At 39.5% G+C, this 19,750-nt stretch overlaps 1 protein-coding gene across 1 annotated transcript; it reads right to left on the bottom strand.

The window, feature by feature from the left end:
• Positions 1-870: 870 nt before the first annotated feature.
• On the bottom strand, positions 871-17,981 carry sirt5.L (sirtuin 5 L homeolog; the record flags this gene model as incomplete). The annotated part of the gene is given in 9 exon segments (NM_001095497.1): positions 871-1,349; positions 2,937-3,052; positions 3,879-4,002; positions 6,216-6,269; positions 7,934-8,021; positions 9,480-9,705; positions 11,405-11,538; positions 14,073-14,202; positions 17,955-17,981. Coding segments are annotated over 8 exon segments (930 nt in total). The 3' UTR covers positions 871-1,273.
• Between the last annotated feature and the right edge of the window lie 1,769 nt (positions 17,982-19,750).

Below are 19,750 nucleotides of genomic sequence, written 5' to 3'. Positions count from 1 at the left end.
CTGCCAACAAGTAGAATAGGAACCACAATGTTCCTCTTTTGCCCTCCTCTCCTGTTGCGTCTGCCCTGTGTTGGTTAGAGAGGTCGGCACCTTTCCCACTAAGTATTCAAGAAAAGATACCAAACACACAATGGCTAGTGTAGCGGGGTAAACCCCTGCAGGTTTATTTGCATCAGTGATAGAGTTTCAGGGGTCCCCATTATACCCACCCATTCCTTTGCAAACTTTAGTTGCATTTTTGTCTCCTGGGGCTGCCGACTCCTTTACCCAGTACTCCTCTGATGACAGCCCTGGTTGCCAGTCCAGTTTTACAGGTGAAGACCAGTTCAAAATAGCACATCTGTATTGCTGCAAAGTTTTGAAACCCAAAGGAAAATCTGTCAATAAGAGCCCAGATAAATGCCAATACTTGCACATAATTCCCCCACCCCTTATGTGATTGCTTCACTTCTCAGTCACCCAACCCACTCCCTTACATCATTTTCTGGTTGAAGCACAAAAGAAAAGGTGGCAATCTCTGGCAACAGAAAAAAAATCCTCAGATAGGCCCGTTGCATAATATGGTGCCACTTGGGGCAGGAGGGATCTGTTTATTCAGAGCTCATTATTTCCTAAAACTTGTGGGGAAAGTCAGCAGAGTACCGCATTTTTGAGTTTTATCGCAAAGCAGAGGCATCTCTTTATAAAAGCCTGGGGCATATGCTACATATCCCACAGAGCCATTTTGTTGTACTGGAGAAGTTTCTGATTGACATGAAAAAGTATACCCAGATTCAGTAAGTGGATGCTGTTTCCTCACTATAAAGAACTAAAAAATGCAATCATATAAACCCTACATGTGACCATTCCCCCCTGAGGCTTATTCTTAGCTTTAAAATGCCCAGTGGCTTTTTTTATTGATTGTTTTCATTGATCAAACAGAAAAATAACATGCAAATATACAGAAAACTATTTTATGTAACAGATATAATAAAGCAGAATAACAACCAGCAAGCGTGCTGGTTTACAATTAGGCTGATTCCATTTTTAAACACAATCGTTTGATAAATTTATGGTGCCAATTATCTTCCATAGTGCGAGGGGAGAATAGTCTCGGCAACCACAAGGATTATTACATGACAGACATTAGCCTTCTCAACAACACTGTGAAGGGATTGCTTGCAAGATTGCTGCTCCGTTCTTCATTTGTCTTCCTATAGTAAAGACCTTTGTTCATACACCGAATACACAGTAATGTCTTAAGAACATCTGCTCCTTGCATACGGTGTTCAATTCAAGAAATCAGTTCTGTCTCGTGGCGTGCTAGTGCGGGTGGCAAAGTTGTTCCACAGGGCCCATGAAAATGAAACCTTTAAAAAACAAATTTTTTTTTTGTTGTAAATCTTGCATTCTAAGTAGAGCGACCATCACCCCATTGCGATCTGAGATACACCTGTTTTTTTTACTAGAAATATGAGTATAGAGATTTTATAATGAATTTATACAACAATTCTATTAGAAAAGATCAAAGGTAAAACACACTGTAGCAGCAAGCTTGATAAAGGGCCATTGTTTGGCTTGAAACATTGTAACTGTCCTCATCATAAAGCCAAAGAATAGCAAAATAAAGGCTTTTTAAAAAAAGATTCCTGATGGTGCTGTCTGCTACAGTGTGTTTTGATATTTAAAGTCGGTTGGAGTGGACACCGAATGACGTGCACCTGATTACTAATGGGAAATTGGAGTTCCTGGGGAGTGCTGGCTTAATTGCATTTTTAGATCAAAATCTATAAAGCAATTTACACAGTAAAATAAAATGTAACTCTGAGGGGAGTATTTAGTCCGAATGCCAAAAATCTGAAATTCATGTTTTTTTTTACTATAAATTTTTTTTACTATAAAAAATTTTTAGTGGGGAAAAAAATGCTATTATACTATTCAGGATTTATTATACACAGAGGATGGAAAAAGTCTGAAACCGAAAATCCGGCATCTCAGAACTGCTGAGGTTGCATATAAGTCAATGGGAGAAGTCTCAAAAATATCTTGTTCTGTGCTGGGTAATGTGCAATAATCAGAAAGATTTTGTGGTTTTCGGGTAAAAATCCAAAAAAGTCTGAGTTTTCATTCGGAAAAACCGGAAAAATGAAACAATCCAAATTTTTCGGGTTTTATCCCGCACAGGAAATTTTTGGGAAAATGTATTGATAAATAAGGGGAACAACCTGTCCGGATTTGGTCGTTTTTAGAAAAATAATGCTACATTTGGACTTTGATAAATGGACCTCCCTGGCTAAGTGATGTTTCACGCCATAAAACAAATGTTCTGTAAATCTACAAATTTATTGTTATTGCTACTTATTAGTCATCTTTCTATGCAGGCCCTCTCCTATTCACATTCTAGTTTCTTATATAAACCAATGCATGGTTTCTAGGGTAATCTGGACCCTAGCAACCAAATTGCAGCAGAGCTGCTAAATGATAAATAACAAAAACTATATATAATAAAAATGAAAACCAATTGCAAATTGTCTTAGAATATCACTTTCTATATCATACTAAAAGGTAACTCAAAGGTGAACAACCCCATCAAATCTGAAAGGGATTTGTATTTTTTGCAGCAGGTGGTAAAAATGCCCAAAATGATCTGTTTATAGAAAAGTAACTTCATATAAATGTAGCCAAGTCACTATAAAGCTAACCTCAAACTGTTCAGGGATAGCAAAGTTTAAGCTCATCTGGGATGTTGGGAGAAAGGGTATATTTATATATGACGTTGCCCTGCTCTATTGTGGAGTTATACTATAAGAAGAGCAGGATCAGAGGACTATATAATATGAATAAGAAAAATGATTTACAAGAGGCCTTGGAACACCACTCAAAAATAATTTCCCTTTTACAAGAGATGGTGTCAAATTCTAAATCTAGAATGAAAGCATGTGTCCAGATTGCCTTACGTAAAGCTTGTGGTAGCTGGAGTATTTTCCATGTTAAACTCTGCTACAGGCACTCCTCTAGCAGCCACTTGAGGTGCAAACATTGCCGCAGGATACACAACTGATGAAGTTCCAACCTGTATAATATACAGAAAATAAATAGCTGAGGCACTTGATTTTCCCTTTTGCTATCTGTGTCTACAGTTAATGCAGTACAGTAACTATTGTTATAAGTGGTGGTCAAAATGGGTTTTTTATTTACAATGTATTGGCATTGCAGCATATTATTGAAGCATATTCCATATTTCTGCTAAATTAGATGCAAAATAGCACAGTTATATTGAATTGCTACAGTGCCAGAAATATCAGGGATTCTTATTCTATGAGCCCAACATTGCCTATGCAGTTTGGTATGGGTCTCCATTACACTGTAGTTGATGGGGTTACCCCAAAAGCAGCCATGAGAATTCTTTTTTGTACCCTTCTATTCCAGAAAGTGTTCTCTACTGAACTCGATGTCCCCCACAATTAATGGTTGGCTAAACTTGATTAAAAAAAAATACTCCCCTTAATACAACTCACCTATGTTGCACAAAGATGCCCCCGGAAATATGACTTGGCTACAGAAGGTACTCAATCCCAGGGATACAAGGCTTGCATGAATGTAGATACCTTTACCCACCAACTCAATTGTCTATGGACAATAGGTATAGAATCACACCTGAACCAACTATCACTGGGTAGGACGCTTAGGAAAATTGGGGTACTTAATCAATGAGCATGTATACTAATGTACAGGGAACCCAAATTGTGCATGTATTTTACTAAGATCATTGCAACTGACTATGATACTGTCTTATTGTCTTACTGTTGTCTGTTATTGTTATGGCAAAATGCAAAAATAAAAAAGGGGGGTTTATGTGTGCAGTCATCACGTTTATTACCTAGCATATTATTACATACCACCACACAGAGGTCACACGTCTCAAGTTCTTTTTCCACTTCTCCAAGGAGGTTTGAATCCAAGGTTTCTCCAAACCAAACAACATTAGGACGCAAAAGACCACTGCAGCCATTTTCTTCACACCTGTGTAGATAAGCTACCATTATCTTTTATACAGCACCACTACTGCGATTACACGATATTAACGGATTCGGAATACATATAGGGAGCACTGTTTAGCTGTATCAAGACTTCCCATGTCATCATATCAGAAAAGGTTTTCATGGTTATTATTCTCCTATGGAACTATGGAAAACTAATAATTACTTAAAATGTAAACAAAGTACATATTATGCACTATGGGGATGCCCAAATTTGAAAAAGTTTTGATGGGAGGTGAGAGATTTCTCAAATAAGAATATTCTTAATTTCACCCCTTAATGGATGGGCCATCCTCATCACACAACTCCCCTCCAGACTAATTAAGGACAGTAAGCAGCTACTAATTATTATTTCAGCAGTAGTAAAAAAAGCTATTTTACAAGACTGCACAAAGCCACATCCTCCTGTTCATTTCTTTATTTATTTCTGAATTATCCTTCCTGTTCAAAATAGATTGGATAGTGACTTTCCTAAAGCAAGTACCGTATATACTCGCGTATAAGCCGAGTTTTTCAGCACCCAAAATGTGCTGAAAAACTCGACCTCGGCTTATACGCGGGTCATACGCCAATCCCTCACCGGATCCCTCACCTCCCTCTCCCATATATACTCCGTATATACGCCAATCCCTCACCGGATCCCTCACCTCCCTCTCCCATAGCGCATCAGGACTGTGACTGACTGTCACGATCGCCGCCCGGAGCAGGTCCAGGAGCTCCGGGCGGCGCGTCCTTCCCTGCCGGCGTCCTTCCAAATGGCGGCGCCCATGGCCGCCACGTGGGTAGAGGCGCCGGCGCCGCTACCCACGTGGCGGCCATGGGCGCCGCCATTTTGGGAGCGACGCCGGCAGGGAAGAACGCGCCGCCCGGAGCTCCTGGACCTGCTCCGGGCGGCGATCGTGACAGTCAGTCACAGAGTCCTGATGCGCTATGGGAGAGGGAGGTGAGGGATCCGGTGAGGGATTGGCGTATATACGGAGTATATATGGGAGAGGGAGGTGAGGGATCCGGTGAGGGATTGGCGTATATACGGAGTATATATGGGAGAGGGAGGTGAGGGATCCGGTGAGGGATTGGCGTATATACGGAGTATATATGGGAGAGGGAGGTGAGGGATCCGGTGAGGGATTGGCGTATATACGGAGTATATATGGGAGAGGGAGGTGAGGGATCCGGTGAGGGATTGGCGTATATACGGAGTATATACGGTATTTGAAAGAAAATAACCCCTACTTTCAGCACCTGGGTGTGTCATTAGTAACTCCTCACTTCATTGATATTCATAGGCTCACAAAATGGGGTGTGGGGACCAGGGCCCTTTTGTATAAAGTGTTGTGTTATTTCCCAGCACCCACTGCTAGCCCTGTATTCTATATGGATTATCTTCTCCCTACAGGAACCAGCATGGCAGCACCAACTGCTAAACAGGGGCTTATTTATAATAATGGGATTATTGGACCCCCTTCCCCCATCCAGGCCATATTCTCCTAGAAGAGTTTGTGACCAAAATAAGCAGAGGAATTTCAAAGCTCTTGCTGCGGACTGTAAACATTTACATGTGTCCTGCACACTGTTGGGGCCGCAGAAGGAGCCTCGTATGTAGTTGCTGCATCTTTCCATCTCTCTGCCCCTGGTTGAGTTATAAGTTATTTTACTGTGACTGGTGTGCTTACAATTTTTTTTTTTAAACTGTGCGCAGGCCTACCTTTCATTGTTATTCAGTGGGTGCAGGTACAGATTGATTTTCAATCAGCCCCTAGGCTTATACACGAGTCAATAAATTTTTCCAGTTTTCTTAGTTAAATTAGGTACCTCGGCTTATACACGGGTCGGCTTATACACGAGTATATACGGTAGTTAAAACATTTTATAAAACATGGAAGAGCTATATTGTGACTTTACCTAGAGAAAAACAAGTGTTGATACAGTACTTCTAGGGAACCTACCAGTATGAACATAGAATGTTAATGAATCCTTTATTACATGACTACTGTGTTTGTGTAAACGCCTGTATACATAATAAAAACAAATCTATGCAAATAAATATTACTTGATTCACGAAGAAGAAAATGGTGTGCGGCTGTATGTGAAAATTATATATATATATATATATATATATATATATATATATATATATATATATATATATATATATATATATATATATACAGTATATAAATAGCCCAAATTACTTACCGTGGAAGTTGTTCTACTGGGATTTTGGCATCCTGTACATCAGACTCAGGGGCACTAGTAGGATTAAAAAAAATAACTTAATTACTAATAACAGATCACATTTTATATTAAATATGTATATAATCTATGTGTTTTTTATTAGTGATGGGCGAATTTATTCGCCAGGTGCGAATTCGCGGCGAAAATTCACGGTAAAAATTCGCCGGCGTCAAAAACGGGCGCCGGCGTCGAAAACGCAAATTTTTCGGCGAAGCGGAACGGCGCAAATTCGCCCATCACTATTTTTTATTATTTTAACTGATTTATGAACAATATATAACTTAAGTCCAATTGCATTATAAAGCATTGTTTCTAAACACAAAAAAAAAACTGTGCAGTATAAGGATACTATCCCACTGGTTAAGTTTCAAAGCTTACTGAACCCTTAAAAGAGAAACAACTGCATTTTCAGCAGTGTGTAAGTCCAGAGGATTCTGTACTATTTCTCTGCATTCAGTGTTTGTCATATAAGGTCTGCTGTCTCATTGTATATTAATACATAGTGGAGGCCAGGCCCAGATTCACTGTTCATGCTACAGCTAAGAAGCATGAACAGGAGACAAATGGAGTTGAAGTTTGCTATTGTGCAACTCTGCAGTTGTGAAGGTGCCCCCTAAATTTTTTTGTACATCCTGCAGTGGGATAGTTATGGAATTCCGCCCTCCCCCATTATGAAAAGCATAAAATCAGAGATGTGCGCTCTTGCCATGTGGCTGCTATTTCTATGACCAATTTGGTTACATCTAAATTCTGATGGCAAGTTGCACTGGGAGATGGTCCATTCAATTAAAGGCAAGGCAATCCTTGTTAATATACAGCTCTTGCTATCCCTCCCAAACCACAATTTTGCACTCATTCTTTGTGAATATCATCTTATCTGCACCACTGCCAGGTATAGGTAACACTGTTAAAACTGTAACTGTACTGTTAAAACAACGTTGTTTGGGAGGGTGGCACAAAGGGACTATAATGGGGAAAATTTCTTCACATCAAATAAAATGAACATGTTTAGATCTGCGGCATAAATCAGTATATATGCTTCACAACCAAGATGTTACGCACAGAAAGGGAAAATAGGTTAGGTCAGCTGGTTGAACTGCAGGGCCATTTGTTATAGCAAGGAAGGCGACACTCAACAGAAAAGATGGAAAATGTGTGGGCATTATATATAATTTTTAAAGGTTATTGGATTTAAAAGGTTATTGCGTTTAAAAGGTTTTAAAGGTTATTGGATTGTAATATAAATCAGCTTTAGGTTACCTTGCCTTTACAGGGGTATGTCATTATCAATTTTTTTTTGTATACAGCAGAACATTGCATTCTAAAACAATTTGTAAATGGTCTTCGTGGTTTTAAAATGATTTACATTTTTTTTTCTTGAGATTAACCGGCTTGGAAATGAAAAGCCTGAGAGCTGTAGAGCAGATACAAGAAGATAGTACCAGACAGTACCCTAATTACCCTAACAACAGACAGTATGTAGGAGGACAGTAAGGAAGAGGAAGGATGAAAGGCAAAGGGCTAAACAGACAAATACACAATAAAAAACGCTGATCTGCTTTCTCAGCTGTAGACTAAAAGAACGAGAACAGGAAAGTGAATAATTAAAACAAGAAATGAATACAGTTTCGGTATACAGATATGCTTATACCTTTATCCAAACAACTTTGGTACCTTACCCCTTTCCGTCAAGAGCTGGACAAATGGGGCTTTTGTAGTTTTCTTTAACTCTTCCACAGCTAGTACAACGTGTCTTAAACAAGCTACCTAAAATAGAAAAGAAGGCTCTTGTCTTTAGACATCTAGGGGCAGATTTATCAAGGGTCGAATTGAAATTCGAAGTAAAAAAAAAAATCGAATTTCAAGCTATTTTTGTGTATTTCGACTAGGGAATAGTCCAAATTCAATTCGAATTTGAAAAAAAATAAAACTATCTGATTATCGAAATTTATCATGTATTTCGACCGTTCGCCATCTAAAACCTGCAGAATTGCTGTTTTAGCCTATGGGTGATCTCTTAGAACCTATTTGGATTCAATTGGTGGACTTTGAAAAATCAAAGTTTTTTTTGCGAATTCAAATACAGCCTATTCACCCGCAAAAAACCTTTGAATACATTTTGATTGGTCTTTTTTTATTAGAATTTCGAAATTATGAGAGTTCCAAAAAAAACTCCCATTACTTCGAAATTTGACCCTTGATAAATCACATTCTGTCCATGCACCAGGTCGTAATCAGGTGAAGAAAACAAAAGGGCTTTTCATCATAGACAATACTGTCTAAGCAAAAACAGTTCTAACAATTTCAGAATGTTTAACACCAAAACCAGTGGCAGTTCTCCCCATATTGCTGACAGGAAGTTTTCTACACAATACTGTCTGTCATAAGAAGTGCAAAGTCAATAGAGAAGAATTAGAATTAATTTCCAGGACTTTTGAAGTTAAGGTATGCCACGGGGGTTACATACATGCCTGAAACATACATTTGTCAGTTGCATGTGATTTAATACACAACTAGCATTGAAAGGCAAAATGCAGTAAGCGCAAATTAGCGTGGCAACAAAAGGCAAAGTTTTCTTCCCTATTAAAACCATTAACAAATGTGCACTGTTAAAGGAACTGTAACACCAAAAAATGAAAGTGTTTTAAAGAAATGACAATATAATATAGTGTTGTCCTGCACTGGTAAAACGGGTGGGTTTACTTCAGAAGCTCTACTATAGTTTATATAAACAAGCTGCTGTGTAGCAATGGGGCAGCCATTCAAGCACAGGATACTCAGTAGATAACGGATAAGTTCTGAACAATCCCATTATATATTACAGAGTTTATCTGTTATCCTTTGTGTATTCTGTGCCTTTTCTCCTTTTTCAGCTTTAAATGGCTGCCCCCAAAGCTACACAGCAACTTCTTTATATAACTTTAGTAGAGTTTATGAAGCAAACACACCAGTTGTACTAGTGCAGCGCAATCTGTACACTATATATTCATTACTTTAATATGCTTTAATTTTTTTGTGTTACTGTTCCTTTAAGCATTGTTTCTCAATGCAATAAGGTGATGTGTAATAGGAAGTTTACAGTATGATAGATTCAGTACATCCCCCATTCACTGTGTAACCCCTCACTTTATGTTTTAAAGGAAATGCACATTTCTAAATCCATGCAGTAAATAACATATGATAAGAACACAAATCCCAAAACCTCACAAAAAAAACTCCCCTCACCATGAATGTCAAATAGGTTTCTGGAGCCTGCCTTGCGATGTAACTCATCAATGTTCTGTGTGATGACCACCAGTTTTCTCCCCTGCTTCCTGAGCCTGGTTTCACATTCTGCAATGGCTAAATGCGCTGGATTTGGATTCTTTGTTAACATCACTTCCCTTCGGTAATGATAAAACTCCCATACACGGGAAGGATTCCTGGCAAAAGCCTCAGGTGTTGCCAAGTGCTGTAAAAAAAAACAACAATAGTAATAGCACCATATTCATAATCATTAGGGATGCTGCTGCTTATCAGTTCTGAGGAGGTGACATACTTGCACTCTACTGTGTGAGAAACAATATGAAATTCAGTTTGCAGGACAAGAAGGATGAAAAATAAATTCCATTCACTGACTGGGAAAGAAAATCTAAACGTAATATATGATAATAATATAAAACTACATTTCGCAAAACATGGGCAGGGAGGTTGCGTTATATCTGCCAGTTGATGTTGCAATGGCAAATTCTATTAATGCCTTTAAATGAGAAGCAAAGATATAAATCACTGGTGGGGCAATTTATTAGACATCATCAATTGATTATAATCAGTTACCTGAGTCCTGTGCACCGGGGACTCAGGTAAGTGATTATAATCAATTGATGATGTCTAATAAATTGCCCCCACCAGTGCCACTCCATGAAAACTGCAGTGGGTTTATGGACCCCCTGTACGCACAGCACACATCAGCTGCGAGGGATCCCTTGGAGATAGAAAAAGATGGCGATGTGCTTCTACATTACTACCCAAGGGAAAGCACTTTCCCTTCGGTCTCAGGTACATCGTTATAATCACTGCGGGTGCCAATTCCAAATTCCATAACCCCCACACACACACACAAACACTGATTATCCCTTTCCTTCTCCTTTAAGAATAGCTTGGATGACTTCTTATACAAGAATAATGAACTAGACTGTTGTGATGGACTATTGTCTTTTTTCAACCCAATATACCTATGTATGACATTATAGTAGATAAGTTCATGACTACAAATGCTCAGGTAAAACTCAAGTCTTGTCTTTATTCTAAATTGTGTTTGATACTGTTACATGGAAAAGTACATTTCAACCACTGTTACAGTCTTACAGGATAGTTATAGAGTGATGACATGCAGACAACTGCAGCCTCTGAAATTCCAGCAAGAGTACTCAACAAAACACATTTCTTGCTCTTGTCACAAAGCTGTCAGACAGTGCTTTCGGTGATACTTCTTTTGATTTGCAGGGGGGATTTACACAGTTTCTCCATCTATGTTTGGATAATGCATCTCCAGAAATCTCAACCACATCACTCCTCGAATAAATTTAAACTTTCCCTAGTGACCTTCTCACATGCACATTTACAGGCCTTCACCAGTAGCACCCTACCTGTGGAATTCATTAACCCATAAACCAGATGCTCCCCTATCCTATTTCCTTAAAGGGGACATACAGCATAACTGCACCCCCCCCCCTGAATCTTGAATAACATAAAGGGCAAGTATCGCTCTGGGCTACAAATTATCATTATATTTAAGAATGACCCTTATATTGGAGCTCCTCATAGATCAGCTACAGTCCCTGACCATTATGTCTCACTTATCCATACCCCTATAGGTAAAGCCCTTGAAAACATGGCCCTTAATACATAATAGTTGTGTATAATATAGTTGTGTGCAGCCATATCTGAATCCTGACTGATCTGTTGATGCAATCAATATGATTTTCCCACATACAATTTATGTATAAGCATAATAATTTAATGGCCTCATATACTATGGTATATGCTAAAATGAATAAATAACACAGGCCCTATGTGTACATACGGTACATTTCTCCATGTGAAATAATGTTATATTTAGCTTTAGTATCTATGTTCTGCACTGGGTTTATAAGATCATAACTGTATACCTGTGCTTGCCATTTCCTCCAGTATCCTCCAGCTCCTCTGAACGTTGGCACTCCACTCTCTGCGCTGACTCCAGCACCAGTAATCACTGCAATGTGCTTTGCTTTTGCAAAGGCTTCTCTGAAATCAGCCAGATCTTAAGAAAATATATATTACATATTTATATAAATAAAGTTAAATACAGAATACTAAATTAGCAAGGGAATGTAAGGGAAGAAAATGTGATGCGTTTAATAACATTAAACATTTGCTTTTTTTTTCTAGCTGACTAATTAAAGTTATATACTGATTGCTTTAGTTCATTATCCTATTGCAAATCTACTAATTAAAGTTATATACTGATTGCAATGGGAAAATGAACTAAAGCAAATCTACTGCTCTTTTAGTAAATGAGCCCTGCTGTATAGGTAGAGAGAAGTCTTAACACAGCAGCTACAAACCAGGTGGGCTATTGAAAATTGTCTCTTAAAGGAGAAGGAAAGGTAAAAACTAAGTAAGCCTTATCAGAAAGGTCCATCTAAATATACCAGTAAACCCCCAAAGTAATGCTGCTCTGAGTCCCCTGTCAAAAGAAACACTGCATTTCTTTCCTTCTATTGTGTACTCATGGGCTTCTGTATCAGACTTCCTGTTTTCAGCTTAAACCTCATTGCCCTGGGCAAGAGCATGCTCAGTTTGCTCCTCTTCCCCCACCCCCCTCCCTTCTCTACTGTAATCTGAGCCCAGAGCAGGGAGAGACTCAGGCAGGAAGTGATGTCACACCATGTTAATACTGCAGCTCCTATCCTAAACAAACAGAGAGCTTCTAGAGCTTTTTACTCAGGTATGGTAAAACATTCTACAGAATAAATATAGCATTCTAGATTGCACTGTTGCAGCAAATCTATTGGCAATAAAATGTCTCCATAGCTTTCCTTCTCCTTTAAATGTACTTCATTGTGTAGATATAGCTATTAAAGAGAGTTTTATTATCTATAACATCTAGTCTGGCAACTTATTTAAGAGTTGGTTTATCCCCTTCAATCCTTTTGTAAGCACTATATGGTAACATTATATGTAAGCGTTTATTTTTGTGTATTTTGTAAGCGTTATTTATTTTTTCCGATCTGGAATAACTAATATAATCATACTAATAATATAATAATAATATAATCATACTTCAGCAAATCCTTTAACTGTAAGCCCATTACATTATTCTATGTTATGGTATTTAAGGGACCTCGCAGAAACCACCATAGAGCATGTGATACTCATCAGCAATGTTTGATAAATATAATATGCTGTCAATAAGTACTGTTGATTAAAACCATTTCTTTTTTCCTTAATAGGCCCTAAAGTCAGCGTGAGACAGGACTGATTCTATCTCTATCCTCTCTCTCTCCCTATTCCTTTTAATATTTCATGCTACTACATAAATGTTATAACTACTTATCTCCTAGGATACGTTAAAAATTCTAATAAAAACTAGAGTGGGTGGGTTTATGAACTTCAGCAGTCCCAGGACATGCTTATTTGTCTCCTAAGGATTAGAAATCTCTTTACTCAAAAAACTTCCGTCACACGTTCTGCTCACGCATCTGTCATCAACTATCTTTCCCAGCAGAGCAGCACCAGAGGCTGACACCTTTATGGTATGGTTCTTGTAAATGACCATGTTGCAGAGCAAATTTAAATACAGCAAGTGCTAAATTGCAGCATTCCAATGTTTCTACCAATAAGATCTTGTCTTTCATTTTCTAAAGGTGGCCATACGTGGGCAGATATCATTGTGTAAAATTAATGATTTTAGCACTGTTCAATAACATTGTCTACTATGTCACATTGATGTGGTGCAAACAATTGTTCTGGCAAAATCTTCAATCAGACACGTTTTCATTGTGAAACAATGAAATAGGTCAGTGGGTGGTACAGTCAGATAATCATTAAATGATCATTCACTGCACATAACTTTTGCGAAAGTAAACAAAAGGACAGCCACCTGTAAATATATGCGAGATATTGCAGCCTACACAACAGATACTATGACTCATTCATTAACATGACAGTTTACACCATAAGATCTTTTGCAGGGCAGCAACAAATCTCCCAAGTATGGATACCTTAAAGGAGAAGGAAAGGTACTGAAGCAATTTATTGCCAATAGATTAGCCACAATAGTGCAAGCTATAACACTATTTATTCTGTAGAATGCATTACCATACCTGAGTAAACAGTTTTAGAAACTCTCTGTTTGTTTAGGACAGCAGCTGCCATATTCACTTGATGTGACATCACATCTGGCCTGAGTTTCCCTGCTTAGTCATAGCTCTAGGCTCAGATTACAGCAGGGAGGGGAGGGGGGAGAGGGAGAGAGGGGCACACTGAGCATGCTCAAGCCCTAGCCCTGGAGGTTTAAGATGAAAACAGGAAGTCTGATACAGAAGCCAATGTGTAAACAATAGAAGGAAAGAAATGCAGTGTTTCTTTTGACAGAAGACTCAGAGCAGCATTACTTTGAGGGTTTACTGGTGTATTTATATAGACCTTTCTGATAAAGCTTACTTAATTTTAGCCTTTCCTTCTCCTTTAACTTGTAGCATACTGAACAGAGCTATAGATAATTGCAATTTAGCACCTATGAGAGTAAATCAGATCCCTCCAAAGCACTTTTGTGTGTACCCCATCACTTACTAGAACTTGGGCGTGTCATTTCCAGTGCTATGCTCTTTTTTTGGGAGGCTGGTTTCAGTCCACAGTAAGCGTGGCTCACCAGTCTTCTGGTGTGGAACGTTAAAAGAATCATTAGGCCAAATTACTATAGCTGAAACAAAAGAATGGAAAGATGACCCCTTCTGCTGACACCAATTTGCTTAAAAAAATGAGTACATTTTAGTAATTTATGCTATAAGTAAAACAGTAAAAAACATTTTCCAACCTCAATTATCAGATGAATAAAACAGAAAATAGACAAAAAAGAAAAAAAAACAGAAAACAAAAAAACAACATTATTTGCATATTAGCACATACTATCCCGTGTAGTCCAAAACTGGGTTTGCTCAGAATGGCAAGTGAAACATCTTTGGTTGCTATACATCTGCATTCTGCACCTAATTCATGCTTGTATATGCTCCAGTTTTTCACCTCATACAATACAAATGCATGGGGGATTTATAATGATTTGTAGGTTTGCTGTTAGACCACTTTCTACATTTCCCCAGTGTTTTACAGAAAGTACTTTTTTTTTTTTAATTTACTTACCGAACAGTTCCAATGAACATACATCAAAATTTTGCAAACATAAAGTATTTAGTTAGAGGATGGATGATGATTCCTAAAACCTTACCGACAGAAAATAGCAGAACAGTCAAATCAGCAGACAAGCATTTGGAAGCAAACAAGAGTTTGCAGAGAGTAGAGAATGAATGCTTGCTGTGAGTCAAACCTGGTGTGCTCTAGTGCCAGGGTGGGAGCTTTTCACAGACTGCTACGTGAGCTCGGGACCGTAAGCATCTGAAAAGTGCTGACAACTGAACTCCCCTCTGGCTAACCCAACTGCCGTCTGGCACAATTATAAGGCATCACAAACTCCATCATACACTCTTATTCTAATGACGAATTTTAATCAGTAATGAAAGGACTGGCATGAACTAGTTGTCCTGCAACAATAGCTAGCTTAAAGATGGGAAAAATGAAAGCATCAAGTGAAGCAATTCCTAAGATGTTGCAGAAGTTCATCACCGATATAAAATGGCAGTCCAAACAGAATTTGTAGATTTTACAATTTTCCAAAACCTACACCTGTTTTGTTCCCATAAACCCAAAATAATTTTAGATTCTCCCATAGTTTGCAACAAAGCAACCCTAGCAACTGTATAATAATCAGCATTATTTTGCCAACCAAGATTTTAAACTTCTAGTAAATAAAATTGAGTAAATAAAAATGAATATATTGATGATTCTTAAAATGCATTTGTGTTACCTTAGGATAACGAAATCAAAATCACACAATCGTATACCATGTCATAGCATTATTTGGATAGTGAACTACACTACACATGGTTACTTTAATGCCACAGTAAGGCACTTAAGCTCTCAGGTAATTATAAAGTTAAAAAATATATATATGTGAGTCCCTTAGATCAGTGATCCCCAACCAGTAGCTCGTGAGCAACATGTTGCTCCCCAACCCCTTGGATGTTGCTCCTAGTGGCCTCAAATCAGGTGCTTATTTTTAAATTCCTGGCTTGGAGGCAACCATATGTACTGCCAAACAGAACCTCCTGTAGTCTGCCAGTCCACAAAGGGGCCAACAATAGCCAATCACAGCCCTTATTTGGCACCCACAGGAACTTGTTTCATGCTTCTGTTGCTCCCCAACTCTTTTTACATCTGAATGTGGCTCACGGATGAAAAAGGTTGGGGACCCCTGCCTTAGATCAATATGAGGTGTATGACCTGGATACCCAGGTTAGTATTAATAAGTTACACTATATACATAAATGTTGAAGTTACACAGGTTACACTATAGACCATGCAATGCCAGTGTTCTTCCAGCTAACCAGTTCAGATCTGAGACAAGGTAAGAAACGTAACTTTCAATGATAGTTGTTAATAAAAAGGTATAACAGTATACACGCTGTCAGCAGTACCAAACCAAACGGTGCACTTTTCCTAAAGCTTGGAAGCAGTGTGGGACCATGTCCCTAAAACACATGTAATTAAAAAACCATAGACATTAGGTGGAGTAGTGGGGCTATTTGTTGCTGAATAATTTGAACGGAGTCCGCTGCTGCACTATGCAGTTTCCCCAGTACCCTCAATTCCCCAGCACAATTTATACCTATCTACGTGGGGAACGAGTGGGAGCTGGTCCTCCACCGTCCACCTATGCCGCCTGCCACACCTTGTCTAAGATCTGAACTGGTTAGCTGGAAGAACACTGGCATTGCATGGTCTATATGTAATGTAACCGGTGTAACTTCAAAATTGATGTAATTATAAAGTTAAGTAATAACTGTATGTAAACATGTAGTCAAATGTAAAAATGTGGCTTAATATGAAGCATTAAAAAAAAAAAATTAAACTCACCCCAGAAATTGTATTTACCCCATTGATTAAATGTGTTTTTCTAGCTCTGAGGTGGTATAAATTAAAGGAGAATAAAAGCCTAAAATGCTGGAGGGGTACCCTCACTGACTCTTATTGATACTTTTTTTATTTTTTTGCATAAAGTGCAGTGCTACCATTTTCTCCCCAATCCCGGATATAAATTGCACCTGTTATAGGTGGGCATGTGCACAGTACAGTAGGATCTGTGCAGACACCCAACAATATAGAAATTAGTGATGTGCGGGTTGACCAGAGTGTTGGTGGGTTTGGGTCAAAATCTGAGTGACTGGTCAGACTCGAAAGTACACTCTTCTTCTACCAACGATTCCGTTTTGGAACAAGAATCTCATGATCAAGTAGTGTACAGTAGTGAGTGGGAAAATGCAGGAAGAACAGAGAGAACATAGAGTTGGGCACAGGTTGTTTTGTGGGTTAAGGTTGGGTGCGGGTTAAGGTTTTGCAGGTTAAGGTTGAGTGCGGGTTAAGGTTTTTTGCAGATCAGGGTTGCGTGCAGGTTAAGGTTTTGCAGGTTAGGGTTGGTGCAGTTTAAGGCTTTTCCAGCAGGCCCAGACTGGCAATCTGTGGGTTCTGGCAAATGCCAGAGGGGCTGCTGTAAAATGCCATAGAGTCTAGACAGGCACTATCTAGTAGGCTGGTGGGAGCTGTTTGGGCCTCTGTGTACCTGAAATACCAGGGCCTATTTTGAATCTCAGTCCAGACCTGTTTTGTAGGCTAAGGTTTTGCAGGTTAAGGTTTGGTGTGGGTAAAGGTTTTTGCGGGTTGGGTGAGGGTTACGTTTTAGGATTGGGAGTGGGTTAAAGTTTTGCAGATTAGGGTTGGCAGTGGGTTATGGTTTGCAGATTAGGATTTGCAGGTTAAAGTTTTATTTGACTCAAACATCAATAATAGAAATGTTCCAACTATTTTACTTCTACAGTAGTTCTATCTCCACCTTTAGGCATACAGTATATTAGCCAGGCATCTAAATACAGACTGATGTTCCCAGAACACAACCACATCTGAGAGTAATTAGAAGTAAAGCAATTTGAATCAAGCTGAAAGGAAATAGGGTGTGGGAATAGCGTCCCCGAAAAGCCACAGGAAGCACGTGCCTGTTCAATACATCTATTTATCTGGTGCGACAGCCGCAAAGCAAGCCTGCGAAACATTTGTAAACACAGTGAGCAGCATGCGCTGTAAGGAACGCGCCAGGCTCTTTATACTCTGCACAACGTTTCCCATATATTATACCCACCTACATAGACTTATCAGTAACCACAATCACGGGCTGCACACTACACTACATTGACAAACACCATGTGCGAACCTACTGCAAAGAAAGGGCGGGGTTTAACCGCAATTCCGATCTCGGGAGGCGTCTGGTAATAAATCCCCGCTCGTCTGCCTCTGGACCCTTATGCCGGACGTGTAACACTAGTGAATCCCCCCGAGCAAATTAATTACCTGCTAAACAGCCAGAGCCAGGCCTGCAGCTCTCGGCTTAACAACAACAGTGACAGCCGCTCAAGGAGTTTACAGCGCCACCTGCTGGCCGGACGCTCCAAACACACCAAGGTCAAACAGTAAAGTCGATATGCGCCGGTGCGCGGTTCCTCAGTGCTGGGTGGGTTCCTGCTCGGCTGTGATATGTCCAAAAAAGCTACAGCAACATTTTCCAAGTGATTCAAGTTGCTCAGTGCTAAAATATTTATCAGCGCATCAGTTTCCTTGTATCGGCCCACAGAGCTACTATACTCTCCAACTTTCTTACCAGACATTTACAAAAGGATTAGGGAAGTTCTTTACAAGTTGTAAATCCATGAGGTGTAGCCTGGGAGTCCAAATAGGGCCTGGCATTCCAAGTACAAACAGGCCCAATAAATAATGAATGTCTATAGCATTACAGCAGCGCAGCCCCTGTGGCATTTGTCAGAACACAGGCCTGGTTCCCTTATTTAGATCAATTAAGTCAGCCTCCCTTAATTTGTAAACATGTTACAGAGGTGTTCATTTAAAAACATTCAAATGATATGAATATACTCAGGTCTGGCTGGCAGTCAAAAAAGTAGAGCTATAACCCCCCCCCCGCCAAAGAAAAATCTGGTGTTACCTAGGGTTGCCACAAGACCCGGACTGGCAATCTGCAGGTTCTGGCAAATGCCAGAGGGGCTGCTATAAGGTCCCATAGAAAGTCAGCATTTAGTGGACTGTTTGGGCCTTTATGTGGGCTGATTGGGCCTCTGTGTACCTGAAATGCCAGAGCCTATTTTAATTCTCAGTCCGGACCTGGTTGCCACCTTTGCTGATGGCTAAACCCGACATGGGGGGCAGATAACATTGGGGGTGGGCAGTGATGTAAGAACAGGCATGATGACATCAGAGGTGGGCACAATGATGGAGTTGGTGGAGTTAAGACGCCAGGGCAAAGTTATTACATTACTTGCAGATGCAACTCTGGCTGGATTTCTATCCAGTTTTCGTATTGTTTTAAAGTGTTGATGCCCAGTACAAAACACAGGTGGCAACCCTATCACTATCTATATTCTGCTTGATGATTAAGTCTAATCCTTTAATTACATGTATGAGATCTTTTATATGGAAATCAGTTATCCAGAAAGCTCTGAAATACAGCAATGCTAATTTAGAAAAAAAAAACACTTATTTTTGATTGATTTGCTTTTTTTTGTATCTGTAATAATAAGAAAGGTGAGAATCTTAGTATTAAAATCCTTTTCATGTACAGTATTGGCCAGATTATTGTTCGGGTTTCATAAGGTTAAAAATCAAACAGAAAGTTCAGACCCAAAGAGGCCTTACAAAAACCGAACTGTTCGAGTCAAAACCGAACAGGTGGCAACCCTAGTGTTACCTGATTTTGGGCTCTGTCCCCTAGTCTTCCATCACTCTTACGAATTCCCCCTTGATTTCTGATGGTTTTCCACGATTTTCAGAAAAAAATCCTGTGTGTGCATGCGCAGAACATTTCAGTGACATCAGCAGAGAAATATGTGCATGTGCAGTGCAGAATATGTGGCTTCAGTGATGTTTTGTGCATGCTTGTGACGTCACTTCCACCTGCATCACTTCTGGATTGGCAACATTTTTGGCCAACTAGCACAATGCAGGTCCTCTGGATTGCAAACTTGAAAAGTTGACAGTTCTGTAATAGATCCTGTCATTCCAAGGACAACAATGCCCAAATAGCAGTGGCGGAACTACCGGGGGAGCAGGGGGTGCGAGTGGGCCAGGGCCCCTTGGCA

This window comes from Xenopus laevis, chromosome 6L (genome assembly GCF_017654675.1).
Source record: "Xenopus laevis strain J_2021 chromosome 6L, Xenopus_laevis_v10.1, whole genome shotgun sequence".
Taxonomy (NCBI): Eukaryota; Metazoa; Chordata; class Amphibia; order Anura; family Pipidae; genus Xenopus; species Xenopus laevis.
Note: the sequence above shows the minus strand (reverse complement) of the source record. Positions and strands in the feature narration are given on the sequence as shown.